The sequence below is a fragment of the Aspergillus pseudonomiae genome (assembly GCF_009193645.1).
Source record: "Aspergillus pseudonomiae strain CBS 119388 unplaced genomic scaffold BDV37scaffold_51, whole genome shotgun sequence".
In the NCBI taxonomy this organism is placed as follows: Eukaryota; Fungi; Ascomycota; class Eurotiomycetes; order Eurotiales; family Aspergillaceae; genus Aspergillus; species Aspergillus pseudonomiae.
The window spans coordinates 60940-88028 of record NW_022476043.1 but is presented as its reverse complement, the minus strand read 5'-3'; the positions used below and the strand labels follow the sequence as shown (position 1 = coordinate 88028).

General features: G+C 49.1%; 14 protein-coding genes across 14 annotated transcripts; 7 read left to right on the top strand and 7 right to left on the bottom strand.

The window, feature by feature from the left end:
- Positions 1–21: 21 nt before the first annotated feature.
- BDV37DRAFT_252528 (uncharacterized protein) lies at positions 22–1850 on the top strand. The gene has a single exon (XM_032082436.1). It carries the CDS (start codon positions 96–98, stop codon positions 1503–1505), a length of 1410 nt encoding a protein of 469 aa, XP_031939733.1. The 5' UTR covers positions 22–95; the 3' UTR covers positions 1506–1850.
- Positions 1851–2862: 1012 nt separating this feature from the next.
- BDV37DRAFT_284725 (uncharacterized protein) lies at positions 2863–3445 on the bottom strand (the record flags this gene model as incomplete). The annotated part of the gene is made up of 2 exons (XM_032087563.1): positions 2863–3057; positions 3116–3445. The coding sequence occupies 2 exons, from the start codon at positions 3443–3445 to the stop codon at positions 2863–2865; spliced, it is 525 nt and encodes a 174-aa protein (XP_031939732.1).
- A 434-nt stretch (positions 3446–3879) lies between these two features.
- Positions 3880–4797, top strand: BDV37DRAFT_284724 (undecaprenyl diphosphate synthase family protein; the record flags this gene model as incomplete). Its single annotated transcript, XM_032087562.1, has 3 exons — positions 3880–4095; positions 4167–4426; positions 4476–4797. 3 exons carry the CDS (start codon positions 3880–3882, stop codon positions 4795–4797), a joined length of 798 nt encoding a protein of 265 aa, XP_031939731.1.
- A 223-nt stretch (positions 4798–5020) lies between these two features.
- BDV37DRAFT_272877 (FAD-binding oxidoreductase) lies at positions 5021–6532 on the bottom strand (the record flags this gene model as incomplete). Its single annotated transcript, XM_032084963.1, has 1 exon — positions 5021–6532. One exon carries the CDS (start codon positions 6530–6532, stop codon positions 5021–5023), a length of 1512 nt encoding a protein of 503 aa, XP_031939730.1.
- Positions 6533–6761: 229 nt separating this feature from the next.
- Positions 6762–7597, top strand: BDV37DRAFT_284722 (undecaprenyl diphosphate synthase family protein; the record flags this gene model as incomplete). Its single annotated transcript, XM_032087561.1, has 2 exons — positions 6762–6938; positions 6998–7597. 2 exons carry the CDS (start codon positions 6762–6764, stop codon positions 7595–7597), a joined length of 777 nt encoding a protein of 258 aa, XP_031939729.1.
- Positions 7598–9054: 1457 nt separating this feature from the next.
- BDV37DRAFT_295418 (chalcone synthase B) lies at positions 9055–10286 on the bottom strand (the record flags this gene model as incomplete). Its single annotated transcript, XM_032089879.1, has 2 exons — positions 9055–10054; positions 10117–10286. The coding sequence occupies 2 exons, from the start codon at positions 10284–10286 to the stop codon at positions 9055–9057; spliced, it is 1170 nt and encodes a 389-aa protein (XP_031939728.1).
- Positions 10287–10786: 500 nt separating this feature from the next.
- Positions 10787–12444, top strand: BDV37DRAFT_295416 (alpha/beta-hydrolase). The gene is made up of 2 exons (XM_032089878.1): positions 10787–11325; positions 11391–12444. The coding sequence occupies exons 1-2, from the start codon at positions 10916–10918 to the stop codon at positions 12337–12339; spliced, it is 1359 nt and encodes a 452-aa protein (XP_031939727.1). The 5' UTR covers positions 10787–10915; the 3' UTR covers positions 12340–12444.
- Positions 12445–12525: 81 nt separating this feature from the next.
- BDV37DRAFT_295413 (class I SAM-dependent methyltransferase) lies at positions 12526–13271 on the bottom strand (the record flags this gene model as incomplete). Its single annotated transcript, XM_032089877.1, has 2 exons — positions 12526–13043; positions 13106–13271. The coding sequence occupies 2 exons, from the start codon at positions 13269–13271 to the stop codon at positions 12526–12528; spliced, it is 684 nt and encodes a 227-aa protein (XP_031939726.1).
- A 385-nt stretch (positions 13272–13656) lies between these two features.
- Positions 13657–14954, top strand: arp1 (scytalone dehydratase arp1). Its single transcript, XM_032082435.1, has one exon. The coding sequence runs from the start codon at positions 13916–13918 to the stop codon at positions 14381–14383; it is 468 nt and encodes a 155-aa protein (XP_031939725.1). The 5' UTR covers positions 13657–13915; the 3' UTR covers positions 14384–14954.
- Positions 14955–15549: 595 nt separating this feature from the next.
- Positions 15550–16879, bottom strand: BDV37DRAFT_295411 (uncharacterized protein; the record flags this gene model as incomplete). Its single annotated transcript, XM_032089876.1, has 6 exons — positions 15550–16060; positions 16128–16245; positions 16313–16629; positions 16690–16709; positions 16765–16809; positions 16865–16879. 6 exons carry the CDS (start codon positions 16877–16879, stop codon positions 15685–15687), a joined length of 891 nt encoding a protein of 296 aa, XP_031939724.1. The 3' UTR covers positions 15550–15684.
- A 756-nt stretch (positions 16880–17635) lies between these two features.
- BDV37DRAFT_252519 (O-methyltransferase-domain-containing protein) lies at positions 17636–19311 on the top strand. The gene is made up of 5 exons (XM_032082434.1): positions 17636–17938; positions 18010–18139; positions 18211–18334; positions 18411–18853; positions 18939–19311. The coding sequence occupies exons 1-5, from the start codon at positions 17780–17782 to the stop codon at positions 19256–19258; spliced, it is 1176 nt and encodes a 391-aa protein (XP_031939723.1). The 5' UTR covers positions 17636–17779; the 3' UTR covers positions 19259–19311.
- A 472-nt stretch (positions 19312–19783) lies between these two features.
- BDV37DRAFT_295409 (uncharacterized protein) lies at positions 19784–22489 on the bottom strand (the record flags this gene model as incomplete). The annotated part of the gene is made up of 5 exons (XM_032089875.1): positions 19784–20352; positions 20412–20443; positions 20496–21275; positions 21327–22314; positions 22367–22489. 5 exons carry the CDS (start codon positions 22487–22489, stop codon positions 19861–19863), a joined length of 2415 nt encoding a protein of 804 aa, XP_031939722.1. The 3' UTR covers positions 19784–19860.
- A 691-nt stretch (positions 22490–23180) lies between these two features.
- Positions 23181–24491, bottom strand: BDV37DRAFT_295406 (uncharacterized protein; the record flags this gene model as incomplete). The annotated part of the gene is made up of 8 exons (XM_032089874.1): positions 24260–24491; positions 24160–24204; positions 24083–24109; positions 23958–24030; positions 23644–23909; positions 23529–23592; positions 23339–23476; positions 23181–23290 (listed from the first exon to the last, which is right to left on the bottom strand). The coding sequence occupies exons 1-8, from the start codon at positions 24407–24409 to the stop codon at positions 23181–23183; spliced, it is 873 nt and encodes a 290-aa protein (XP_031939721.1). The 5' UTR covers positions 24410–24491.
- A 795-nt stretch (positions 24492–25286) lies between these two features.
- Positions 25287–26792, top strand: BDV37DRAFT_272869 (uncharacterized protein; the record flags this gene model as incomplete). Its single annotated transcript, XM_032084962.1, has 6 exons — positions 25287–25559; positions 25620–26073; positions 26126–26165; positions 26213–26375; positions 26434–26635; positions 26692–26792. The coding sequence occupies 6 exons, from the start codon at positions 25287–25289 to the stop codon at positions 26790–26792; spliced, it is 1233 nt and encodes a 410-aa protein (XP_031939720.1).
- Positions 26793–27089: the final 297 nt, after the last annotated feature.

The following is a 27089-nucleotide window of genomic DNA, read 5'->3' as shown; positions in this document are numbered from 1 at the left end:
AGGGGTTGCCCCTTATGACATTTTTATGATGGCTCTTCGCTCTCATCTTCTTCCCTGACAAGAAGGGAGAAGGGTTATAAAAACGGCGTGCCCGGATGCCCGTTACATCATCACCGCCATCATCTATAATCCGAGAAAGCAATTGCTATACTATCTCACACATGGAACCTTTGCATCTGGACGTTCCAACCACCCATCACGTATATGAAGGGTCGCACGGCGAGAGATACAGCCCGCCCATTTCAGGCTCCGTTCTGGTGCCAGTATCCTTGTTGGACTTTGAGCAGGCGGAGTACCCCAACGTGACTGTTAGTCTGCTTCGAACTGTGACTTTGCGAGACAATGAGCTGGCATCCAATGGCCAAAACGACAACAAAAAGGGCGATTTCCTGCAGCGGATCCGCAGGAAACGCGTACCTCAAACTCAGACTATCGTCACTCAACAAAAGGAGGGAAGCAGTACGGTAGAGACGCTGGTGCAATGTCAGCTATGGCATTCCCCAGAACCAGTCGAGTTGTATGAGTCGGGCGCAGCTGTGCTGAAGTTTCTTTTCTCGATACCCGTTCCATTTGGCACATCAGGCACGACAGAGACTCCGTTTGGGGGGTTGTCATATGCTGTGCGCGCTGCGGTCACTTTCCCATCTGGAATGGCAGTGGACGCGACCAAGGACGTCCAAATCCTCTCCCAGATCGTGACTGGCCCCAGCCAGACTGTTCGGCATTTTAAAAAATATACTGGCGAGCGGTTGCAGTCGGAGTTGTCTCTGACCCCGGAGCAACCGACCGATCCCAAAGCTAAGCTCGCATACTCTGCGAAGTTGGTGGCCCGTGGCACTACGGCGCGGGGTGCTCGTCCAACTGAAAGGAAGCAGTTCTTTGTTCGAGAGGTCCAATGGAGCGTTGAAGAGACGGTGAAGTTGATGAAAGTCTCCGGCGGTGAAAATCCTGACGGAGAGAACATCACTTGGAAGGAGCAATCCGTGCGTCAGCTGTGCTCGGGAAAGCAACAGGGTCGCTGGGCTCCGAATAAGAAACTATCGGCCCAGCAGCGAAAGCTCCACGAAGATCATGACCGAATTGACGTACAATTTAATATAACTATCCCCAGAAGTGCATCCACCGCTGATGGACCGGATCTTTCTTCATGCACCTTCGACTCTGGAAAACCATGTCGACACGTGACCCCTTGCAAGTTTAACGAGGAGTGCGCTGAGTCCAGAGGCGAGAGGACAACAATCATGGTTGATCACCGGTTAAGGGTTCATCTCATCGCTGGAGAAGACACTCTGGACGACAAGACAGGAGATCTCATCAACCGACGGCAGTTTGCGAAAGCATTCACCACGTGCTACACACTCCCGATTCATGAAGTGGCTGGCCGAAATGCCATCCCGGAGGGCACCTTCCACGGCAACAGCGCTCCTCCATTATACGAAGGAGAATCTGCTATGCCTCCTGCATATGACTTTGATGCCCAATACGCACCCCCTTGTTATGTTTAATTCCTGCTCCATTCTACGTGATATCCATCCCCATGATGACCGTTTCGTTCATTTCATTTGTTGTTTCCCCTTTCTTTTTTAATTCTTTATAATTCCCAATCTGCTCTTTGCTGCCCCAGTTGTTAGAAAGGCCCCCACTATTGAGGGAGGTATGATGTTACGATTTCACTTCTGTGGTTATGTTTGTTTTCTTTTGGTTTGCTAGATTCGTTTTAGACTTGACAGGGCTTGGACGGCGCAAGATTTCGCACTACAGATAGATCGCTATAGATAGATCCCCATGTTTATAATCCTAATAACTCGATATTTTCTATTCTAGAATTGATATAACCATTTGCATTTAGCCAAAACATATTGAATAATCATGGTACTCTTTCCACGGCGTAATAACGAGTATAGAATTCTAGATGTGTTCTACAAGTTGATCCGGGCAGGCATTGAGAGATGTGCAGTATGTGATATATACCTCTACGGAATGAATTATCCTGTAGACCTACAAAGAGGATATTATCGCCCATGGGTCGATCGTAGAAGATATCTCAGTGTTGTAAACATCGCAAATTGCCCTGATAGGTCCAGGCAGAAGTCTCATAATGGAGTATCCCGTGCTGGATAGTTCGTGACGACAGGACATATCTGTCTTCCATGCCAAAATAGAGGTCAAGCTCAAGCGAAGGAAGTAATTCTATGCCTTGACATCGAAAGTAATACATAACTACCCACCGCTTGCTGGGCACAGCCATGACAAGATACTCTTCCAGGTGTTTGTTCAAGACTAATGATTAGCCGCACACTCTCCACGGATAGTGCCGGCGACATGGCAACTATCCTTGATAAGTCCTTCTAGTGCGTTCTTTCCCGGCCTGGACGACCTTAGTGAACGGAAATGTTGATGCATGGAGATGGGTTCACTTTTCCGGTATCAAGGAAACTGGGTGCCTGTAGGACATGAATCCCATTAGTCGTGGATTTAGCAATGGATTGGCGCAGGTGGAAACTTATGTTACATAGCTATTTCAATGCCCAGCAGGAGTCTTAGGCGACACCACTGCGGTGGATGCAGTAGCGAGGAACTAGCCCACCTAGACCTAGGATTCAATCTCTCCTGCAATTAGAAGCGAAAAGATAAGCATCGTAACAATAAGCTCGACTATATCTAAATCTCACATTCAAATCTACATTCAGAGACCGTTCATAAATAGTCCCGTACTGTAGATCGACGATAAAATCTTTCAGCTTATCGAACAATATATTCCCTCACTATCAGTAAAGCCAACCATGTATCGGCTCCACACAGTAGTCTCCCAGTACTATCGTCTCTGGGCTCTAGAATGAGTCTAGCTAAACACTCTTGCATCTAATATGAAGCCGCGGCCCGTGCTAAAGCCTCGTACGCATCCAGCACCTGCGCATGTCCATCACTAATAGTGTCCCGATGCTCAACCGCAAGCTTGCTCTTCATCAGCTCAAGGAACGCCTTGTCCTCGTCCATATAAGTACGAGACATGTGGCGCATCGAGTTCTCGAGCTTGGCGCTCTTCGACAGTGGAAGCTGAAACATCCCACATGATTAGTATGGACCTTAATGCCTGGCATGCGTAACATCGTACCTTGGTATGAATTAGATTCAGAAACTCAACCACTGATTGAAAATGAGCGACCGTATTGTTGGAGATCTCGGCGCTATCATCCAGCGAGTACTGGTCCGTCTGCTGCATATGGCTTTTGGACTGCTCAATGGCCTGGCGCGTCAAGTAAGCCGAATGCATCAGGGTTGCCAGACCAGTGACCCCACCCTGGTACGCGTGGAGGGCAGCAATGGTCGAATCGAGGTTCGTCTTGAAGTTGTCGATGTTTGTGCGGACCTCGGGGGACACTTCGGCTCCAGTAAGGGCGATGAAGCCCAGTAAAGGCAGCAGCGACACCTTGGAGAGGATCATTGTGCGAGATCGGGTAGTACTCCTGTGCAAAAGGTAAATATTGCCGCGTGGGACCCATCTCTTTGATATATATACCAGGGGTGTGGGAGATAGCTAATCGCAATGCTGGATCTAAGGGGTTGGCGTGTCTCCTTATACAAGGGGTACAGCAAATAAATCGAGCCAGCGCAAAATATCCCCACCGATTTACCATTATTGGAGATGGAAATTGGGATCCGCCTAATAAAGTATACGGTAGATCCAAGTTCTGACACGCTCTATCAGCAAGAACTATTGGCATTCAATACACCTTGTCGGTCTGATCAACGACCCAAAATTTGAATCTGATATATCATTCATGCCGGCAAGTCTGGTGTCATTTTCGACTAAGAAAGATGCATCGTGTTTCTATCTCCATGTATTTCCCTCATCCTCCTGCTCCATATTTCCAGATAATGGCATTCCTAGATCAACATATAACCTCCACGGTGGCATCATCCACAGGTCTGACAATCCTAGCCTATCTCCGGTCCTTCGCCCTCCAAACCCTCCAATGCGGGCCAATCGCCCGACATGTCGCCTTCATCCTCGACGGAAACCGACACTTTGCTCGTAAATATGGCCTCTCTATTCCTGAAGGTCACTCGGCTGGTGCTGACAGATTGTTTGAAGTAATTATCCCCCTCATCTAATGAGTAAACAATACGCGCCATAGTGTTAACAATTCCCACGACGGAAACAGACACTTGACATGAGCTACAATCTCGGGATAACAGAGGTATCAGCCTATCTGTTCAGCATTGAGAATTTCAAACGCGGAGAGACGCAAGTCAGCGATTTGATGACCGTGATTGAATCTTTCATTCGACGCATCGCCCAACCACATGGACTGCTCAAGAAGCACGGAATCCAATTGCGCATCATCGGCCGATTGGAGATGGTCAGTTCGCGTCTGCGTTCTGTAGCTACAGAAGCTTGTACCGGAACAGCCGGTCACAGTCGGTAAGAGAACGTGTACGGGTCCGAACTTGTCCAAGGCTGATGACTGCAGGGGTGTCGTTAACTTATTCATTGCATACACTGGACGCGACGAAATCGCCACAGCCGTTCAGTCCACCGTTGTGGAGTGTTCGCGGGAGGGGAAAGGGGACGTGGTCAAGATGCTGGATCGACATATGCTCTCGGCCAATAGCTTGCCTGTGGATCTGTTGATTCGCACGTCTTCCACAAGACGGCTCAGTGATTTCATGTTATGGCAGTGTCATCAGGGTACCGAAATCATGCTTCTGGCGTGCTTCTGGCCGGCTTTCACGGTGTGGCACCTCTTTTGGGTGGTGCTAAGGTGGCAGGCTAGGAGGGGGGTGTGCGCTTGAAAGATACTTCATTCTACCTTGCAGTAGAATGCTAGAAGTCTGTATAAATTAGATCATCGTCCATTGATAGAAGGAGGGGTGACATTGTAGGATGTGTAGGAAATTATATTTAATCACGGGGATACTGTAGAGTCAAGAACGATAGCCAGCCCTAGGCTATCAGGTGGATGGCTTATCAGGACACGAAGTTGAAATGGACATCTATTGCTTTTTCAAAAGGCTATTAACTACTTCTCATCAGGTAATCTCCTCCGGAAACGGCCTTCCATGCTCCATACCACCCCGCGAAAGGCCTGATACTCCAGAACCAGTCTGACCAGGAAGCGGACGGGTTCTCCAGCTCCACACGCACCTTCTCATACAAGGAAGGGAGATTATCAGCATGGTATCTCCCTCTGAGGGCATCATATGACTTGCGATCGTAGATCGACCAGAACTCCTCTTCGGTATAATACGTGTGTGCGTACAACCACTTTTTCCCGCCGAGCGAATGGACCTTCTGCTCCAGCCGGCGATTGCGATCGATGAACCGCCGACGGTCGGTTGGTCCAGGCCCCCAAATGCCAAAGTTCATTAGAAAGTCTTCGCCAACAGTATCACTGGTGTCCCTTGTCGCGGTGTCCCGTTTTGCTGTTAGTAGGCCTCCTCCTTCACCTGCCGACTGTACGCGGAGCGGACAGAGCCACAGAGGGTAATGGCCAAATGTTTCCTTAGAATCCAGCCAGTCCACAAACTCACTCGCCTTGCCATAAGGAATGCCCACATCCTGGACGATATATTGATTGGCCAAACCACTCTCATGGAGGGCGTGGTACATCATGCGGGTGCCCATACAGGTGTCGAAGAGCCAGCGAGTCCACCGGGTGAATGGGACGAAGAAGTACTCGTACGAGTACTTCCCGCCCCAGAACGCGCCTCGATCGTATCGGAAAAGGTAGTCTTCCAGCGGGATATAGTCGACGATCGCTTTCTCAGACAGCTTTGCTTCCTGCATGCGACTCTGCGCATGGATGTAAAACCACTCATCCTCCGGACGTGTAAATCGGTGAGTAGGATAGTCGCTGCCCTTGTTCTGTGCAATACGGCCCTTGCAGATGAGGATTTCCTCCTTGCTGAACACAATTCCATCGAGATATTCCAAGTTAGGATCCAACACAGAGTCTTGCATCTTGGCAAGTGCTTCCTCCATGCTATTAGTAAACAAATACTCCAGCTCCAGGTGCGGATTCGGCCCGACATAACGCAACTGGATCTCAAGCAGAGTCACCACACCCATTGTGCCAAAGCTGCTGGCGGCGCCCCAGAAGAGATCGGGCTCTTCGGTGCGGGAGGCGGTCACTCGCTCACCGTTGCCCAGGATTATCTCGATGAAATTCACCGTTCGATCGAAGAACCCGTACTTGAACGAGCTGGATTCTCCAGATGTCCCGGAAAACCCCCCACCGGCGGTAATTCCACGGAACTCCATGACAACAAGAGGTATCAGATTGTGCTTTAGGGTGTGTCGGGCCAGTGTATCCATTGGGACGTTGGGCTCCACGAGGACTGTCATTCGAGATTCGTCGATGGAGAGGATATTGTTGAGACCTGAAATATCAACAACATTGGAGTGATCGGTACGTCGTTGGCGTGTACTGCTTGTCGAGCCATGGTAGATGCGAAAAGGCTTCTTGAGCTCATGGAACCTGCGGACGGCTGCCGCAATGTCTGCGGTCGCACTCGAGTGGGAATCCATGGCTGAAGTTACTAGGATGCTCTCGTTCTGGTCCACAGGTAGCGACCGTGGGCTTTTACATATGGGAGTGATTAATTGCTGGACGATGTGACGTGTTTCAGGGTGACAGGTCATCTCTAAGCCCCTTGCATAAGGATAGTTAGTTATGTAGGTCATTTTAACACCACCCGGGCGTCCCAGAGCAACCAAGTTGGTGAATTGAACTTCTGGGTTCTCTCCAGCAATCGCCATGTCATTCCTTCAACAATTAACACACTGTTTCCAAGACTATTTGATTCAGGCTGTCCGGGTGGGTCCCATACCGGCACACATGGCCTTCGTTATGGATGGAAATCGCCGTTTCGCAGAGACACGTCGTATCAGCGTGAAGAAGGGACATCAAATGGGTATTGAGACCTTGGAGCAGGTATGACCGTGTGCGTGTGGCCCTCTCTGTCGCATCACCCTTGCTGACACCCCCCCAAGAATTTGGAAATCTGCTTTCGCCTGGGGATTCACGTTGTGACCATGTATGCATTCAGCATCGAAAATTTCCAGCGGTCGCCCGAGGAGGTCGCAGCACTCATGGACCTTGCCAAGGCGCAGATCTACCAGCTATCAAGGCCTGGAGGGTCGCTGCAGCGCTGGAACGCGAAGCTGCAGGTTCTAGGGAGGCAGGAGCTCTTGCGATCGGACGTTCAGGAAGCTCTGCGGGTTTGCTCGGACTCCATGAGCCAAGGGAATGAATTTGTTCTGAATATCTGCATGCCGTATACCTCGCGAGATGAAATTGCCATGGCCGTACAGCAGACAGTCCGCCAGCATTCCCGCGCATCCGATACTGGATGCCCCATCACTGAGGAAAGCTTGTCCAACAACATGCTTGTCAGTACTGACCCCCCTTTGAATTTGTTGATCAGAACTTCCGGTGCGTCCCGTCTCAGTGACTTTCTTCTGTGGCAATGCCATCAAGTCACTGAAATTATGGTGCTGAATGTCTTGTGGCCTTCCTTCGGTTGGTTGGGGCTTTTGTATGTGGTGTTGGTGTGGCAACACCATCTGCAAACTACATCCGAGAGAATCTGAAATCATGAAATGGCAAGTTCCTTCTTGTTGGTATTTTGATAAAGTGCGACGTATAAAGTTCAACAGACCAGTCCAAAGTACAAGATAGTCGATCTCCACAGATGGGAGGGCCAATGCAGCGTCTGTGACTGGCCAGACAAGACACGACCTCGAGGCAATTCTGTTGGGATACCACAGCCATCGAGAGTAGCAGTTGATCTTTCGGAGCCACGGAGCAGGAAGAAAAATCGAGCTGTGTTGCTGGGTGGAGAGAGAAGAGAAGTACAGGCGTTATTATGGACTGTTGCTGGGATCCCACATGTAGGTGATGAGCCGAGGGTAGGTTGCGATAGTGTATGCTTTGATTCAGTTATTTTATCATTCATCTTATAAAGCCAAAGGGAGTTCAAAACAAGGTTATTCAGCGCACTAAAATTGGATTAAGGTATGATTCTACAGTGTTGAGCATATTGACGGCTATGATATATATTTATTTTGGTAGTAAATCCAACTACTATTTCAACGGTAATTGAGTCAGATCTATTCTGTAATGATGCAGTGGTCCAGTTGCACAGGTATTCGAGGCCTCATTCGAAGTTCAACAACGAGAAAGAAAGAAATAAATCAATATATGAGATTGGGAAACCCAGTGATTGAGCAAACATCTATACTTCGACCCGCACCACATTTTCGGCTCCCATGTAGTATTAGGACAAAGCCTCGTGGCCGATCTGCATCCCTGTTGCTATAGACCATAATAGACGATGTCACAAGATTTTAAGTGTATGAAGAGATTATTTTGCTTGGCGAATCAAGTGGTAGACTTCCAGGTACTGTTGGCTCACCTGCTACATATAAATGGCTGCATATGAACAAACGGAAGTAGCAAGTAAACGAGCAGCAGGAGGCAAATAGGCATACCTGAGCTAGAGTTAATAAAGGACTAGGAAGATACCACCACAATAGCATGCGATATAGAGGCTGGTTAAATAGTCACCGTGATAGCCCGCAACAGAGAGTAATTCAAGATGAGGTGCGCAGTGGAATGTTTATAATGCATATATATATTTCTACATTTGCACTGTGCTTAAATATCTACAGCTCTGAGCAGTAGTATTACAGTGGTGTTATGTAGATTTGCATAATATAACTTATAGTCAAGTCAGGCATCTAGGGCACGGATTCTGCCTCAGCACCAAGACGCCTACATAGTAAAACGTTCATTGGTCTGGCTCTAATAGAATGAGGGAATATTGATTGATTGAACAAATACATTAAATCGAAAAAGCTACATATACGTCGTTAATGATGACAAGCAGACTAAAAACCCTCAAACAGCATTGATATTTACTCGATACACCATGTCTTACATATCATAAAAGACACCTCTAAGTTCATTGGCCGCTGAGATGCTCTTTCAACAGAACCGTGTGACTTCGGCTTCAAGAGAGTTAGAAGTAATAGACATAAACTATCAACTACAACCATCGCTTCAAGAGAACCATTTCTGTGGTAAGACCGGGCCCAAAACTGCATGCAATGACATCTTGTTTTCGCATCTCCATCGACCGTAGCCTGTCTAGCACTGCAAGAACTGCGACACTCGATGCGTTCCCCCGAGCTCTGTAGATATCGTAGCTCGCCGTCAATGCTTCATCAGGAAGATTCATTGCCATCTGCGCCCCTTTAATGATAGATAAACCACCAGGATGAACAGCCCAGTCAAAGTCTATGGGAGACATTTCCTTTCCATTTTCCTCGAGTAAGCTTTGGAACGGCACTTGCAGAGACGTGGCAGTGTACTTAGGAACCTGCTTCGACAGCGACAGAAGGAACCCGTTAGATGTTACTTGATAAGACATCTCCTGGTGTGTCTTGGGCGTGATACATGTACGCCAATCAATCACACTGAAACGTCGGGGAATCTTGTCACACAGGTTATAAAAGTTGCACAGTACCATAGCCGCCGCACCGTCACCGAAGAGGGCTGGCCCGATCCCGACAGTATGTGAGTTGGATGCAGCATGGAGCTCAGCACGGATCTGGATGCTGCAGATCTCACACGCAATGATCAAAATCCGGGCCTCCTGATGTCGTAGAGTTGCTGCTATTGCTAGATTGGAGGCTACCCGTAGGGCAGCTAGGCCTCCTGCGCATCCAACACCAGCCAGGAGAACTCTTTCTGCAGATGGAGGAATACCCAGCTCCCGGGCCACGATCTGATCATAACCCGGGCTGCCAGCATTGGTTGCTGTGACTGCCACAACATGTGTAACAGAGCTTGGGGAGATGTGGCTATCATTCAAGGCATCTAGGGCGGCACCCTTCGCAAGCTGCACGCCGTAGTTACGGAATGCAGCATCGACGTCTTCTGCTGTGGGAGGGACGTCTTGATGCCACCGTGGATCATCCCAGATGTCTACTACGGCGCGGGCTTCTATGCCAGTCTGTTCGTTGATCTTCAATAAGCTCTGCAGCCTGGAAGTCAATCAGCAAATGTGCTTTCCTGACTCGCTTCTTTGAATGGGAAAGGAACGAACCAAGGAGCATTTTCCGGGTAATGGTGTAAGGCATATGCTTTCAAATCATTCGGACCAATAAGCTTGGATGGCCATTTGGTGGCTAGACCAGTAATCACCAAGATATTGTCATCATGCTGTAGTGGTGGGGCTGATGCGTCCTTGGCCGGGTTGGAAAGAATTGCACCCATCTTGGCCCTGTGATAAAAACAGTGAAACGGCAGTTATTTGGAAGAAGCCGGTCAGTCCAAGTTTGATAAACCACCGTTTAAATGAGCCTTCTGGATATCTCTTACCCACTTTTACACACATGGCCGAGTGCTAATACTTGGAATGGCACCATCGGGGGCCAGAGAGCCTGCAAACATGCATTATCGTGCGTTCGCCTGCATCTCTTGAATACCCCTGCTGGGCGCATTAAGTTCGTTGAGAGGAAATGCAGGGATTGCGGATCAGCTCCGGTAATATTGACCGGCCACAGTACTAGTTGGTACAATGTGGAGCCCTCTATTTCAGATGATCCCGATCCCTGCGCCCAGAGTGGAGATTAATTCCAACTATTATACAGGGTCGTACGTGTGTCTCTGGCTGCAACAAAGATAATATACATGTAGAAAGTCCTACCTCGGCTCGGCACTCACATGTAGCATGGCGACGACTGCTCCAACTGCCAGCCCTTGTAGATTTATTGCCTCACTACCCAAGAAGATAGCAACCGTTCAACCTACCACCTACTCGTTCTCTCCGTTCGTCAACAACGAAATCGTGATCGCACAATTTGCTCCAGAGCCCAGCTCATTTGACTAAGACATCTCCAGTAATGGACACAGCCGAAGCCCAGAAAAAAGCCGTCCTGGCATACCGCAAGGGATGGAAAACGGCTCCCTGGATGCCCATCTCCAAAATGCAGGCTTATTCCGCTCGGCCAAAAGCAGTCAAGGGCCCACTCTTGGTCAGTAACGTAACGATCCCACGCCCAAGCCCCGAGGAAGGAGAGAATTTACGCTCGAAGCTCTGGGATCTCTATCAGTCTAAGAGTGAGGGTGTCGAGAAGCTTGACCCCCCGGCAGCCTGCGCCGACTACCGGGCTGAATGGATAGGGTTTCGAAACGATGTGAAGGACCCTAAAGCCCCTCAGCCAGACGGTACAGAACAAGAAAGATTCCTTGACATTCAGCAGCATATAACAAATGACGTGACGCTTTTCTACATCTCTGGTGGAGCTTGGTTGTAAGTTAGAGGCTCTGTTGTGGATTTTTAACGTGTCTAGTATCTTGCTAAGCAACTCTATCCAGCCGTGCGGGTTCTCCGGGTTCCCGACCCTTGATCCAGCAACTCTGCCAGCACAGTGGCTCACGTGCCTTTACATTCCAATATCGCCTCGTGCCACAGTATACCGTCCCCACACTTGTACTCGACACTTTGGTGGCCTACCTTTACCTGGTAGCACCTCCACCTGGGTCGTTTCACAAGCCAATCGACCCCAAGAAGCTCGTGCTAGTTGGAGAGTCAGGTGGTGGAATTCTTCACTTGCACTTGCTACAATTCCTCCAGTCTCTTCTACGTGAGAAAGAAAGAGCCACCATCACTTTCAATGGTCGTGAGGTCCCGATTGAAATGCCTCGAGGGTGTGCGTTTGTCTGCCCAGGCGCAGACTTTGCATTGGCTCTCCCCTCTGTGGAAAGATTCAAGCTTGTGGACTGGCTATCAGAGGGCGCACCATGGGTGCAGCCGGGGTTTCCATCCGACGAGGTGTGGCCGGCCAAGCCACCCCGAGGTGACCTTCATTGCGATAATTCGGCAATCTGCCATCCCCTTATTGACGCCTCTACATGGACTGATTGGGAAGGTATGCCGCCGATGTGGATTGCCTGCGGCGAGGAAACTTATAGTGATGGAGTAAAGTTCCTCGTGAGGAACCTGACGGCCTCGGGGGTACCTGTTACATTTGTACAGTACGAGTTCATGCCGCACGTTTGGAATGTTATCATCCCGGCGCTCCCCCAAAGTAGGCACTGTATGAAACTGTGGGGCGAGGCTTGTCGGACAATTGGGACTCAAGCCCACAGACAAACGTCCACTGCTCACTTTGTCAGGCTGGGCAGGTTGGAAATGGTCCCAAGAGACATTGATTCGTTGCTCGATATCCCGAGGGACGAAGTCTTGAAACGGATGCGAGCGGCAAGAGATGAACTGGCCAAGTTCATTTGGAAAGTTCCGGAGGGTGTGGACTCCAAGCTGTGATTCAGTTTAAGTTGCCATCCTATAGGCATCGAAATACTTACCACCAGGGTAGAAGAAGCGTGCACGCCTAGATTGGGCTCTACATAGTATATTTGGGTACTTCTGCCGGTTGACAATAGACAATTCGAAACAGCAATGACATGTAACATCTCGTCTATAGCTAGTCTGAACCTTGCTCTGTTAACGCTATATCGGCTGTTTAGCCTCAAAAACCAAAATTGAGCCAACAACATCCGCCTTCACATCCTTGAAATTGTCCCGAAGCCCCTTCATCAAGACCTCCACGTTATCATCGAAATTACTTAGTCGCTCCTCCCAATTCAAAAAACGGAGCAGGAGGCGACCCGCCCAGCTATGCCACGGACCGTGCCCAAGGACGGTCGCGCCGAAGACCACGCCAGAGGGGTTGATCGCGGCCTTGGCCTTTGAGAAAACCTTTACCTTGTCTTCTGGGCGGACTGAAAGGGTGTGAATGAGGTAAGTTAAGGATATTGAATCATATGTCGTGCACTCAGACGAGGTTGGAGGTGGAGGGATATGTTCAACAGATAGTATGTCATGTTGGTGGGGATGAACTGTCACTGTAGGGTGCGATTTGTAAAGACGTGAACGCGTTATTGATAGAGGGGTGCTCTCGAGGTCGAGGAGCGTGATCGTTGTGTTAGGGCTAGGGTACTTTTGATGGACAAGATAGTATCCGGTGCCTTCATGATTGATCGGGGGTTAGGCTCGAATCCGTGGCTATGTATTGTGTCGGCTCACGTACCACATCCTATATCACAGTGATGAACCCCAATGTTGCGTTGGTGAAGAGGTACTAGCACATCCTTTGTCGAGCAACGCCAGAAATATGGGTTAGCGACGTTCATGAGCCAGGCATCGTAGAAGTAGAGCACGATCGATGGGTATTTTGATGTCGCAAATGGCCACATTGTAGTTGGTATTGAGTTTAACACATGCAACTCTATCAGAGGAATATTGGTAACGCCTTCTAAAGAATCGAGGAAGTGTCGCAATAGTGAGATGGAAGGGCAAAGGAAAAGCCTCACTGTCTTGGCAGTCAACCAAAACTTCATCGCCCGCATTGAAGGAATACGCGGTCCGTCCCGGAAGGATCTAAGCGGGTTCAATCCGCCATTGACCCACTCACCGGGGCAGTGTTTCGTGTAGTCATTTTTCCATATTATCTTCTCGGCCCCCACGTAGCATTGAGGTACAGCCTTCTGGCTGACGCATCCCCATTTCCCAAAATAGAATAAATACTACGCAGCGCCCCAGGGTCCTTGACCCGTTTATAAGCACTAAAATAGGGCGTACATCTCACGCAACATACACCTTCCACTTGTAGCCCTGGCTTACTGCCTATAATCTTTTTATGTGATTGTATATACAGGGAACTGCGGAAGTATTTACCCTAGTTATTGCTCAACGCACATTTTACACTACATATCTTCCCCTTGCATGGGGCCTTGATTGCTACGCTAGACACCCGGCTTCGTCGGAGACACCGAAGTAGTTAACTTAACCTACCTGGTCTCTCCACTCACCACCCCTTCCTCCGAAGAAGCAACGCACAATGTCCGACAAAAGCATCCCGTTGGCGTGCCAACACCTCCTCTACAACTGGGCAAACAGCATAGACACAAAGGCCTGGGCGAGTCTGTTGGCTCTGTTCGCCCCCATGATCGACGTGGATTACTCGGCCCTCGGCCTACTGAAGGCTGCCGCCGTTCAACCTGCTCTCTATGTACGTCAAGTGTCAAGTCCACGCCAATTGGGGAACCCCGATATACAGACGCAACATATGATCGGCGCTTGTAAATGGACGCGGGAGTCGGAATCACACGCCAGAGTTGCTTTCCAGATCCTGGCAGCTCATAGGAGGGAACCCCAGGCCGGTGATGCCGCTATTCTAGCTACGGGCCACGGGGTTAACACCATGGACTTTGCCCAGATTGATGGGGAGTGGAAGATTGCGGCGCTCAAGGTTGGAGTCCTATGGGTCGAGGGTGATATTAACGACATCTTCAAGCCTAGGCTTTAGGATCTTCTACTCATTGGTTTTCGCTCCGTTGAAAATGAAACCTCTGCTGGTGGAAAGGCAAACGTAGCAATGTGAGAACTTCATCCATGTGCACATATGTCTTGACCAAGAATGACAAGAAATCTGAAGCTGCTGTAATATCATGCTACGAGCTTCCAGTAGCGGGAAGGATAATATTGTGCCACTGCCAGGCGCCCAGATGCCAGTGCCAGCCTCCCTCTTCTGGAAGGTGGTATATTACTCAACTAAGATGAAACAACCGTGCTGGCTGTGATCAACACTCCGCTCAGTACGGTAAGATCAATAGAGTTTTTGAGCCATCCTACGGATGGCCGCTTGCTAGCCTGCACGACCAGCTCGAATGCAGAGGACCCCCGCTCGTTTGCAGCCAATCTGGCATCTTGCTTGGACCTGCGTATTCAATGCTCCGGCTATCTCGCCACAGCATTGAATTCAACTTGTAGAATATAGAACTCGACAAGATCCAATGGCTATCGAAGAATGGAAGTTTAATTTCCAAAAATATAGAACAAGCAAACACGGTTGCCGAAACGGAACCGGATGAGCCGGCAATACTCTTGTTGAATTGTCACGTAGCGGATGCGATGACCCTAAATCCTTTGCACCACAATCTAAATGCTCCTTACCCTGGCACCTGCTACCTTTACCTAAATGGCTGGGCTGGGTGGGGTTTCCCACTAGGTCAAACGACGGATAGGTGTCCAAGTATGCCAAATACTTATCTACTCGTTGTAATGTTGTCAGCCTTGCATCACGGACTGACATCTACCCCCGTACGGTGCTGCTATCTACTCCTGGTCCCTGTGCGTAGCCTGAGGGGGCTTGATCACCCTACTAAGACCCCACTTGCCTCGATTGGAAGTCATTCCGCGAGAAGCTTGGTATGCGGGTTCCCGACAAGACAGAGAAAAACCAGTGGGTAATGGGTTCGTGCAGGCGGTGAAGACGGCTAGCTATCGGACGGATTTCGGAAGGGAAATGGATCTCCCACTAACGTTGTATTTTGTGTCTGACCACGAATAAGATTATGGAGTATTACGTTTAATAATTCCTCTTCGTCGTTTCTTTTCTTTTTGTCTTCCTCTTCTTATTGGACGCAGGGCGGGGTTACGTGGGGTTGTTAGGTTGCATTCACTCACTAATAATTGGAAGTGCTGGCTGGTTAGTCAAAAAGATATGGGATTGTCTTGGGATTTCAGCCAAGGCGGCCTAGTAATATACTTATTCTAAGGATGGTAATCCCGCACTTCATACCATTCCTATTGTTGACGCGTTGTCGTCTACCGCGACCTGTAATCCCACGGGTCCTCAGATCCATCTGTCTGCGAATCTCTTGCTTCATCCAGTACCTCGACCTTAGTCTGTTTCATAATCTCCATAGGTTCAGAGAGCAAGCCGTGCTCGTCCACCTCCCTTTTGTTTCTTCGTGGTGCCTGCTGTCCACGCACAGCCATATCGTAGTCTTCCCTAGGGGGGTTGGAATGGATACGCCTCCGCATAAGTTGGAAGATCGGCCTCAGGGTCACGAGACAACCCACTATCATCCCGCCCTGGTGCTCAGTGGACGCCCAGGGGGCCATCTTGGCGTTGTCCCAAGTGTAGTCCTTTGGGCTCCAGTCGATAGAGACGGTCTTCACTATGGAAGCTGCAGCGATACTGTGGACAAGATAGTTAGACAGCCTGACGAATATATATGGAGAAGATTCTTTGGCACGTAACATACAAAAAACCTAGTGCGAGGATTGCGTAGAGGACGAATTTCCGCCTCGCAGGCATCTGGGCATTATGGATGATGAACATGGGGATCACAGCGGTCATGAAATCAGTGACAACACCGACACCTGTAAGGAATGGTTAGGCAATTGACTCCTGCCCGAGAGGTAAAGAATTCGCCGGATGTTGACTTACCGGAAGCGGCCTTGAGAAGGATGTTGACGGTGTGCTTGTCTATGCATTTAGCTGGGATGGACTTGTCCCAGTAGCCTTGTAGCGGCACACATTGGGCGAGATCGACGATGATGACCGCGACTGTGAAGGGGACAAGGCTGATAAGATTGAATATAACAAGTCGTTGGACAGTCCGGTTCGCCTGCTGCACCATGCGGAGTAGGAATATGGAAAGAGATATTTTCAGCGTCATCGTACAAAGTAGGTTCAGTATGGAAGCGATCAGAGTTAGCTTGGAGAGAGTGGGATAGTTTGATGGGTCGACAGTATCCATGTGCCTGGTAGAATGGTGTCAGGTGTCGTGACACTTCCGTGACCCTCAGTTTATATGAGCATACCTGCCAATTCCGTGCTGTATCTCACCGTCAGTGTCGTGGACATGAAATGTACAATGTTAATGCAGAGAAACAAACCTCGACAAGGGAAGTTTCTACCACCCCAGTGCCGATTCCCAATGCCTGTCGTCCGTTTAGCAGATATACAGCTATCTTCATTGCCACAGAGAATGCGTACGAGGGACAGAAGCATGGTCCTAAGGAAGTGAGCTTTCGGTCTCGGAGGTTCAAAATATTTATTCGGAATTCGGGCAAGGGTACTCACCAATCATCCCATCCAAAGGAGCCTGGTCGCAGCCGTAACCTCACATAAACACGGGCAGCGAACAGGACAGCAGCCACGGAAGTCAGCGTCCAGTGTACAGTTACAATGGCGGTCTGTATAGAAGTATATCCCATCTTGAATTTCGGGCTGCGCTGTGATCGGAAAGAAGGAGGATATCACGACAGAAGGAAGTGGATCACCACAACCCCATAGGAGATGCAAGTGTTAAGTATCCTATCTGGTCTACACGCAGGTGAGAAAGACCTTTGAGCCTGCCCCTCAGCATCAAGGTAAAGGTGATCTGGGGCCAAAAGCACACGGTGTACTGCTGCAGGTTTGTACTCTGTTGCATTTACATTTTGTAAATCAGTTGTTTTACATTGTTTGCCAAAGTCTTTCGTGCTGTGCTGCACAGGGATCTGTGCATCAGGCAGGGGATTGCTACAGGAGAGTGGCCTGACCACGAAGTGTGCAAGCCTTCACTCCAGCGGGCTTGGTTAATGCATGTCATCATAATTGCGGACGGGTAAGGTGGCTACTCTTGCAGGGATGATCGGGCTTGGTCCACTAGCGCTGACACCACGGCAGAGATGTCCCCTTTTTGTTTCTCTCTGGCTCCACTTGGTGGCGGGGTTGGCGGGGGATGTTTGACAGTACGGCAAAAGGGAAGCCTTTCTACCTTACCGAGGCATGATGCCTGGTAGTCTTGCCCTGTGATTGAAATGTATTTAAGAGGCGTGATGTGGCCGCCAGCTTAGTATAGCCCATAAGCTTCATCAATTCAGTCGCCTTAGCGAGGAACGAACCAAGTAGCGACCGCTAACCACCATGAAAGACAAGGCAAGCCTCGCCGTCGAGCTTCAGCAGGTCATTGAGAAGTACAACAACGATGACCCTGTGAGTTGGATCCGGCTAGAAGATGCCCTGGAAAATGTGCGTCGTGAGCTGGTGCCTCCTCACATATTTACGATGAAACAGCGACTTCAGGTATGTTGCATCCCTTCTATTTTACCAGTTCTTGGAACACATCGCAAACAACAATGACTCTCGCATAACAGACAGTGAACAATGTTTGCATTCTGGTGGCGCATGAGATGGGCCTGCTGCAGACCTTGGCTGCTAATGAAGGCAAGAGTCTGACTGCCAAGGACCTGTCTAAGGCCTCCGGGTACAATGTCGTCCTCATTGGTACGTATCGGGGCTGTTATTAGAAGACGCTTTGATGGGGCTTTTGGACTAATGCATTTCATATATCGCAGCTCGGGTGATGCGCATGCTAACGGCCATCGGCTTTGCAAATGAGACTGGGTATCAGACTTACACTGCAAATGGGTGTACCTTGGCTCAAAACACGTCAGGTGCCATTGGAGGCATGATTATCTCGTAGAGTGTTCCCCAATCTCTGTAGTATCGTTCTGCTACGGTCAAACCTGTGCTAACGTTACTCCCCCCCGATCAGCAATGACATTGTCTTCCCCGTTGCAAGTCGAATTCGGCAGTATCTCCGGCAGAACAGACCTGTTGATATCAGCAAAACACCGCCAGCATACGACTTCGCGATGGGAGAGACCATCTGGCAAACACTCGCGAAAGACACCGAGTGGAAAAAAGGCTTTGACGACAATATGACCGCTCGGAACAAAACACTCTCTGTCCCGTGGCATGTGAAATATCCGGTTGGGGAGAGGCTAGCCGCACGCACACTGTCGACAAGACCAATCATTGTTGATGTGGGTGGTAACCAGGGGGTTGATCTACAGCGTTTTGCGGATACATTCCCTGAGTTAGACTGCGAGCTGATCTTGCAAGACCTCCCGGAGACTATAGCTGGGATTCCAGGAGAGCTTGACTCTCGAATTAAGCCAACTTCGCATGACTTCTTTACAGAGCAGACTTCAAAGGGTAGGTCTTCAACGCAAACACTGAAAGAGAAGCAATAGCTCGCATAATGAGCGTTCTTTATATTAAAGTGCTAAAATTGATGTAGGGGCCGATATATACTACCTCAAATCGATCCTTCACGACTGGGACGATATCGCCTCGCGAAAAATCCTTTCCAATATTGCGAAGGTTATGCAGCCTCATTCCCGTCTTCTCATCAATGAAATGATCCTTTCCGATGTGAATGAGTCAATGATGAGGAGTAACATGGATATGCTGATGCTGTTCTTCACTAACGGGATGGAGCGTACTCAGACACAGTGGAATGAGCTGTTGGCCTCGGTGGAACCACCTCTCAAGCTTGTTCAGGTCTGGTCAGCTCCGGGGGATCAACAATGTGTCATTGAAACATGTCTGGCGGAGTAGAAATGGAGCATTATCATGGATACTCAAGATAGAAGCGTATTATTAAATTAAGCATTTATATATATTATTCTGCTTGGAAACATCCGTTCAATCTTACTGCTGGGCATATACAGATGTAGGTCAGGACAGGGGAATATCGTCCTTGTGCGAGTTCCAACCGTACATTCGATCAGGATCAATGAAATTACTCTAGCGCCCACTGACATGTTGTTCCGAATATTAGAAGATGCTTGCAGGTCCGACCATGGAGATCTCGTGTAGCTGAAAGAGGAGCATATATTTTGCGATCCAAAGTATCAATTTCCGAATGATGACCAAAACGATTGGGAATAATATTTTACAGCGTCGCTTGAACAAATTCGAGAATCGAGACAGAATTTTCATCCAACTCTTGACTGGAATTACTCTCAATTAAATGAGCATTGGCTCAATACACGTGCGACCCCTGTCTGACGCTATACTGAGAGACCGGCTCAGAGCTACATTTAAGGGCATTCTTTGCTTTGAAAAGCAAGCAGCTGATATTCTCGTGAGGCCCAAAATTCAGCCTAAAGTCTCGCAACTATATCCACTAAAAGCAGGACCCCGTAAAAAGCCATTCATTACCCCAAGAATTCCTCATTGTACTTCTCACCATGCCACTTAAGGCCCATGGAAGTGAGACCAGAAAGATCCAGTGACCCCGGATTCGTTATCTCGATTGTCCAGCTCGTAAATGGTGGTGGTGCGCTGTACTCATTTGTATTGATGGTGAATGCTGTATCCGTGACAGGCTTTCCGTCGACAATATTATACGAGTACTCGCGGGAGAACACAGGGCCGACAAAGTTGAAGATGTCTGATTTAAATATATCATTGTATACCCCGGATGTAGATATCTTGAAGGCAAAATCCGGCTCGTTCTGATCTGTGACATTAGATTTCGCACCAACTAGTGTGATCTCCAACCTGTTGATGCGAAAGTGAGACCCGTCGTAGAATGGACCAGCGGGACTGTGATCGTGTGTCTTCGGGACCTTGGGGATAAACGTGAAAGTGCTTTTATGCGAGGCTTTGAGCTGCTCAACGATTTGGGCGTTGTATGGGGCCGGCAGCTGGAGAAGTCAGTGGTGTTGAATTAAGGAAACAGGAGGAGGGAGACTAATAAGCTCACATTCTGGGATGATATGATCTTCGTGTCAAATCCTGTATAGTCCTATGTCAGCAAGCTTTAACCTCTTGGATCAGCCGGACTTACGCGAGGGGCCACCTGGGTACTGCTCTTTGAACCTTTGCAATTTCATAACCAAGTCAGAGAGGTCCTTTCGGTAATCCTGCACATTCTTCACTGGATCGATTTGGATCGGGTCGTTATCCAACACGGCAAATTTGTAGGCCCACGCGACATTGCGCATCTGGATGAGGATGCTAGTTCGAGCGGCCATGTACCGGTCATACAACCGGACCTCTACCTCTTCCGTCAACTTCTGGTTCTTTCTAAACTCTGTCTCCAATTCTGTAAGTCTCTTGAAGTCTTTCTGATTTAGGACTACCCCCATATATGCATGGATATATTCCTGTGCAGACTTGATGGCCTCTGCCTTGGCCTGCGCCAACAGCTTTCCATTGATGGAGTGCTTTCGAAGCCCCGATTGGAAAGCCGCTGCGCCATCTACCTTCTCACTCACAGCCAAAGCTAACCCATTGTTGGCATCTTCTATCCATTTATCCCATTCAGCAATGGACAGAAGCGCGTCTGCATCGGCGGCATCACCCTGGACCTCTTGGATCGGCCTGACGTCTGCATCTGGATTCTTCTCGAGCTCCTGGAGATTTTTAATTGCCTTGGAGATGTTTGGATACAGCTTGTATACTGTCGATGCACCCTTAGCTATTTTCTTGAGAACGTCAGACCTGAGTAGGGACTTTGCGGCCTCGCCGCTTTGTTCGACCTTCTCGGCTGCGTTGATGGCTTTGCTGACTGGGCCACTGCCCCCTGAGCTGCCCAGCAATAGCATGCCGATGGACAAACCAAAGTCTGAAGAGCTCAGTTAGTTAGTGATGTAGGAAATGGACTAGAGTTGCATACCGGCGATGGCGCCGAGAATCTTGAAGATGGCCCATTTCTTTGGTTTTTGCTGCCAAGCATCCAGCCCCTTCTTGTATGCATCTCCCAGATTCTTGATGTGATCTTCATCCTGCTTCATCATGGCTTCGCAAGAACCAACAATGTCGAGGACATGTTTATACTTTGTTTCCGCTTCGTCTCGGAGCTGTTTTGCATTTGTGAGCTGGTCTCCCGCTTTGCTTGCCATTTCCGTCCAGGCGGCGTGCCGGTCTCGCAGATCATTATTCCGATCCTGGAATCTTTGATACTGTGTTTGAAAGGCTTCCCCTGTATTTAATAGAAGAGTCTGGGAGTCGATATATTTGTCCACGGCCAGGACGGGGACGTAGTTCCCCGTTGGCCCAAGGAGCTTCTGGATGGCCAGCTGTTGACCCAGACTCACGGCCTGAAGGTTGGTGCTTCCGTCATACTTATCACTGCTCCCTGTACAGAGAGCCACGTAAACGGTCAATTCAAGGGCGAGATCTGGATGGCTCCAGAATAGGATGGACGCAATGCGCAGTTGGGTGGCCAGGGTGTCCACCAGCCTATAATTGTCCCAGCAAAGGCTATAATCCTTTATCCACGTTGTGGTGACTGCTGGCTTTTTTGACTTGTCGATTACTATGTCCAATCCAATATTACCTGTACCCGGGCCAAGGCCAAGGGTGTTCTGAACCTTTTCATCAACATCGTCAACTCCGTCGACCGAGTAGGTGAACTTTTGGTCCAGAGTGGTGCCGTAGATAGTGAACGAGCCTGCAGCCACATTCTTTGTTTGCAATTTGATGTTAACCGGAGAATCCGCGGTTAATACCCTGCCATACAGCTGTATACCACCCGCGGCCTTTGACAGGTCGACGGTGGTGTCGGGGTGGAAGCCAAGAACATCTGCCGCGGCTGTGACTTGAAAGGGCTCAGCTGCGATGACCTTGGCCACATCGATGTAGACATCTCGCATGAATGCGTTCTGTATCGGAAGAGTCAGTGGCTTTGCTCCGCGGGTGGCATTGATTACTTACGTCGCCCGGCTTGGTTGGTATGGCCCCTTCAGCCTTCAATGGAATTCCACTGATCTGGGGGGAAGTCGCATACTTTTCCCATTCGGCGGGCGACTTTGGGCTTTGCGGGAAAGGGTTATTCATTTCGACTCTGGGTATGTTGCAATGAACCTTTCCTATACAGGTGAACTTTATAATACCGTGGCTAAGACGAGCCTCCCAGGTGTAGGTGTTTGGGCTGCTCAGCTGACGGGCTGATATCGTGGGAGAGAATCATGCCCCAATCAGTTCTCAAATTATCCGTCAATATCTTTCGCTTCAACCCCGGAGCAAAGCTACAGATTAGATCGGCAGGTTGCCTTTTCCCGCTGGAAATGGATGTGAGGGATTTATCTCGGCACATGGCTGAGCTGAGCTGAGACGTGTTCATCCAGACTAGTATTGGTGCATACATGCATGTAGCTGCGGGGTGTTCGTATGGTGATTCGGTATATTACCGTTCAACAGAATAGATTACAGGGATAATGTGATCAAGCCCATTGTTGTTGACTGGTCAAATATCAGTTTACAACCATATATTTTGATTTAATTACTGTTGGATTGACTAGTGGTGGGTACCAGCAACCCTGCAACTGCGGCCCGTCCGGGTCGGGAATCCCGCTGAAATTTATGTATGGCAAGGGATACGAGTGGCTGTCTTAAGCGGGGAAAAGCTAAGGGTGCAGTGGGGCAGGACGTGTACAGATTGGACTGGCAGAGTTGGTTTTTCAAGGCAGTGCATTTCTGCAGAACTACAAACAGCAACCGCAGATCATCGTACGAAAGTAAAACCTATCTATTTCGGGCCGGGATTGTCATGCGCAGTTCGTTCAGCGTACGAGCCATTCAGGGCCTCTTGGGCTCGTGGGTTCCAGTACGCAAAGACAGTGTCCTTGAAATTCTGGGCTGTTGGACGATCAGCAGGCACGCTCTGAAAATTTCTGGCAGTCTTACCATCCTGTTTGCGGCCGTCCCAACGAGCGAGAACGCTCTTGTGGAGCTGTGCCAAGTATTCGTCTGACTTGTCAAGATGTTCGACCTTGACCCAGTCGTGAGTAACTTGGAAATCCTGCATGACTGCAATCGCATAGCCTGAAGCATGTCAGCAGGAAGCAGAACAGTTCGGATTGCCATTTGCGGCCACCTTTCATCGCTTGCAAGCTAGGCTCAGCGGTGTCCAATGATTTCCTCAGTGTGGTAGTGTCTCCCTGCACGAGTGTTACAATCCAAACCCAAGGACCCACAGGAACGCCACATACCAACAGCCTTTTGACGCCCTCGTTCTGGATATCCTTCCTTGCTTCAGTCTGGTACCACGTGCACCAGTAATCAGTCAAGGGCTTCAGCTCTGGGATGTCTGCGAGCGCGTAGCCCAGGCCTTCGGATGTGGTCTGGAAGAGAACAGCAGCCTGTTGAATACGATGCTGCTGTGCCTTGATCGCGTTCTCTGCATTCTCTTTGTAAAACTGGGCATGATCTGTTTCCTTGTTTTTCTTATAAGTGGAAATCTTCCCGAAGATATCATCTGATTTGCTAGTCAGCTACGGTCATTTCGGAGATCGACAGCGCTCACCGTATACCTGCGCAGCGGAATCAGCCAGCTTGATCGTATCGTCACAGCTTTGGCCCATTCGCTGGAAATCCGACTATTCAAGACTGTTAGCTAATCCGCCCGGTTGTGCTGAACAATGACCTGACCAAAATTCCCGCGCCCAAAGGGACAACCTATCGAACGGTCAGTCACCAATCATTTGGTAGAGGAAACCCTGACTCACCCGCACATGAAGAGCGAATACACCTGGAGTCCCGCTGTGGTCGTACTAGATAGCGTTCAGGATATTTCAAGATGAAGCCGTTCGGGGAATGATCGCTTACGTTGTTCATACCATATGCATTGATCAATGTCCGGTATCGCAAATGCCGAGTGACTGCAAAAGTCGCGAACCACAGACCAGGGTTAAAGTCGACACTGTCCAGACTGAACAGGTTGATCTTGTTGGTTGCAGGGGCACAGAGTTGGGCCATGATGGTTTGGCTTTGTGATTGGTATGGAGAGACGACGGTTTTTGGAAAACGTTTCGCGAATAGAGAAAAGAGAGCTACAAGCACTCGGGCTGTACAACTTACAACGGAAATAAATGGCCGTGAAAGTGAGGGGCAAGGGGGGGCTTTGGCTGCTTGACTGTAGGAGCTAAGCTGCGCAGCTCCTGCGTGGTATTCTTGCATGGCCACGTCAGGCCTCCTGCTGTTAGCGATGCATGCATTAGCCATGTGACTGATAGCTGTTAATAATGGAAATGCATCTTTATCATACTGGCATGAGAGATATGCAGGTTGCGGTGGAGTGATAATATGATCCCTTCATGCGTCTGTGATATTCCACGCACGGCTGCATAAGTGATGAAGCCACACTATGCACGACTGTCCGAAGTACGTAATTCGAGCGCCAACCATGAGACGCAACCAAGCGATATGGGTTGAGCAACATCGTACGGGTGGCGTCGTCACTTGGGGACAAAATTCCACTCTACGTCATTCCTGAGAGGAGAGCTGAAAGCTGCATTAGACGGTTGGGACTGTATGGGAGTCGATTTTCAATCTCTCCAATCAAGTATCACCACGGATAACATAGAGAGATTATCTCGCTCAACATTCGGAGACGTTCGGGGTGATTCTTATCGGGCATAGCCTATAGACCTTTGCGATATTGGGGCTGATCAGAATCAAGGCAGCTGCCAGGCATGTGGACTTGATCCTACCAGTAATGGTCATTGGGGATACCCTTATATAGAGCACCAACCTACAGCCGATTTCAACTTCCAACAACAAACAGCATATTCTTCTGCTAGCCCTCATCCGCTCTCCTCGAAACAAATCCAATCCATCAGTCACAATGACTACCATGACTGCCACCGAAGATCCCGACCTCAAGAAATGGCTTCCCGATCTGAATCTAATCGTCAAAGTCAACGGAACCCCCAACGACCAGCCCAAGAGCCAGGATGTCTTTGTCCTCTCTCATCCCAAGATGGTGTCGCTCATGCAGTACGTCTACGCCGGCGCTTTGCTGCCGACTACAACAAAGAACTACTGTAACCGGATGCAAATTGAGGAGACCGCAATCCCTTCCGATGTAAAGGAAGCGATGTCCAATGTTCTTGTTACTTACTCAAAAGTAATCCCCCAGATATACTGTCATGCGGCGCCAATTCTTCTAACATTGGATTCAAAACAGATCAACACCGAATGTACTGGATTCAGCCAGAAGACCTGGCCAGACATGGTCACCCTGGCGGCCCGTATCTCGGATTACTGTGAGGAGGCTTGCGGCAAAGGCAACATAGATGGCGCCTTCTATGTTCAGCTACTGAAGTTGATCGGGGATTATAATGATCTCAAGAAGAGCAATGCAGACAAGAAGCAAATTGACCAGAAGGCCAGTGATGTGAAGGACTACGTGGAGGAGTTCAAGGAGAAACTGAAGGATTTGAGTGATCAGAGCACCAAGATGCGCGATGCTCTCAACGCCTTTAAAGGCAAATGCTCTACAAACCAGCAGGACCTCGACAGCGAAGCCGGGAAAGTACAGAAAATGCTCACTGACAAGAACGGTGCGATTACAAAGATACGAGATGAAATTAAAAAGGCACAGAATGACTTGAGGGCGGCACAGGAAGAGTACAAACACGGTAGGTCGCCAATATCCCTGTATTGCCGACAGTTGCTCACTTTCACTGGCAGATGTCATTGTGGCTTCTACAACCCCTGCGTATGCATGGTGGTGAGTATCCCTTGGTTGTTAATCATACAGTACTGAATGACGGCCAGTACAATCTTCGGCTTCATTGCTGCCATTACCACAGCATCAATTTACGGTAGCAAGGCGGTTGCGATGCGGAAAGCTATTGAAAGAATCGAGGGCCTCATCAAAAAAGACGAGGAAATTCTCAAGGCCGACGTGGCCATCGATGGCGACCTCACCCGTATGAAGGTAAATCAGAACCTCTCCCTTGCTGCATTTTCAAACTACTAACTCCATGATTCTGCAGGCCGACCTGCAAACGATCATCGACCTGATCGGGCCTGCCATCGAGATCTTAGGCTCACTCATCACGGTTTGGCAGCAAATGAGCGACCACTTGGACTCTATTTCAAACCAGATTGACCTCGGGCAGACTATTCGCGGCGTCGCTTTGGAGCGAGCCAAACTCAATAACGTTGTGACGGGTTGGAAGGAGATGCAAGCAAAGGGTAAGCGGAGGATGCCTACTTGGCGTAGAGTTCATACTAACGTCTGTCTTTTCTAGTCGATACTTTCCGCAATACTGCGTATATCCAAGACACCAAGAAGGTCATGACGATCAAAGAATGGATAGACAACTCAAATAAATCATCCCCTTCAGCCTAGGGTGTTTACTTTTACAAGACGGCTGATAAAACGGCCTTAGTATGGCAATGCGCCCATTTCATATGGTTTCTCAGTCTCAAATATCTATCTAAGAGACAATATTTTGCTCTGTTGGTTGGAAGTACATGGGACATGTATCGTGTTAGTGTGCTAGTGCGATGTGAGAGCCAGGATAATCACATTCATGACCATTAGGAATTTGGAAAGTTTGTAGAAAACGATGAGTTTTGAAATATTTCTGTACAGCATCTTGTCGTAGTAGCACTAGGACTTGATCACAGTTGCTCACAGATACGA

What these genes read in the sequence shown, in the direction of transcription:
- BDV37DRAFT_252519 (XM_032082434.1), top strand. Translation starts at nt 17,780, where the DNA reads ATGAAAGACAAGGCAAGCCTCGCCGTCGAGCTTCAGCAGGTCATTGAG. An exon ending in GTACAATGTCGTCCTCATTG is followed by an intron (nt 18,140 to 18,210) that starts GTACGTATCGGG and finishes CATATATCGCAG; the next exon opens with CTCGGGTGATGCGCATGCTA. An exon ending in TACAGAGCAGACTTCAAAGG is followed by an intron (nt 18,854 to 18,938) that starts GTAGGTCTTCAA and finishes AAATTGATGTAG; the next exon opens with GGGCCGATATATACTACCTC.
- BDV37DRAFT_295416 (XM_032089878.1), top strand. Translation starts at nt 10,916, where the DNA reads ATGGACACAGCCGAAGCCCAGAAAAAAGCCGTCCTGGCATACCGCAAG. An exon ending in ATCTCTGGTGGAGCTTGGTT is followed by an intron (nt 11,326 to 11,390) that starts GTAAGTTAGAGG and finishes AACTCTATCCAG; the next exon opens with CCGTGCGGGTTCTCCGGGTT.
- BDV37DRAFT_252528 (XM_032082436.1), top strand. Translation starts at nt 96, where the DNA reads ATGCCCGTTACATCATCACCGCCATCATCTATAATCCGAGAAAGCAAT.
- arp1 (XM_032082435.1), top strand. Translation starts at nt 13,916, where the DNA reads ATGTCCGACAAAAGCATCCCGTTGGCGTGCCAACACCTCCTCTACAAC.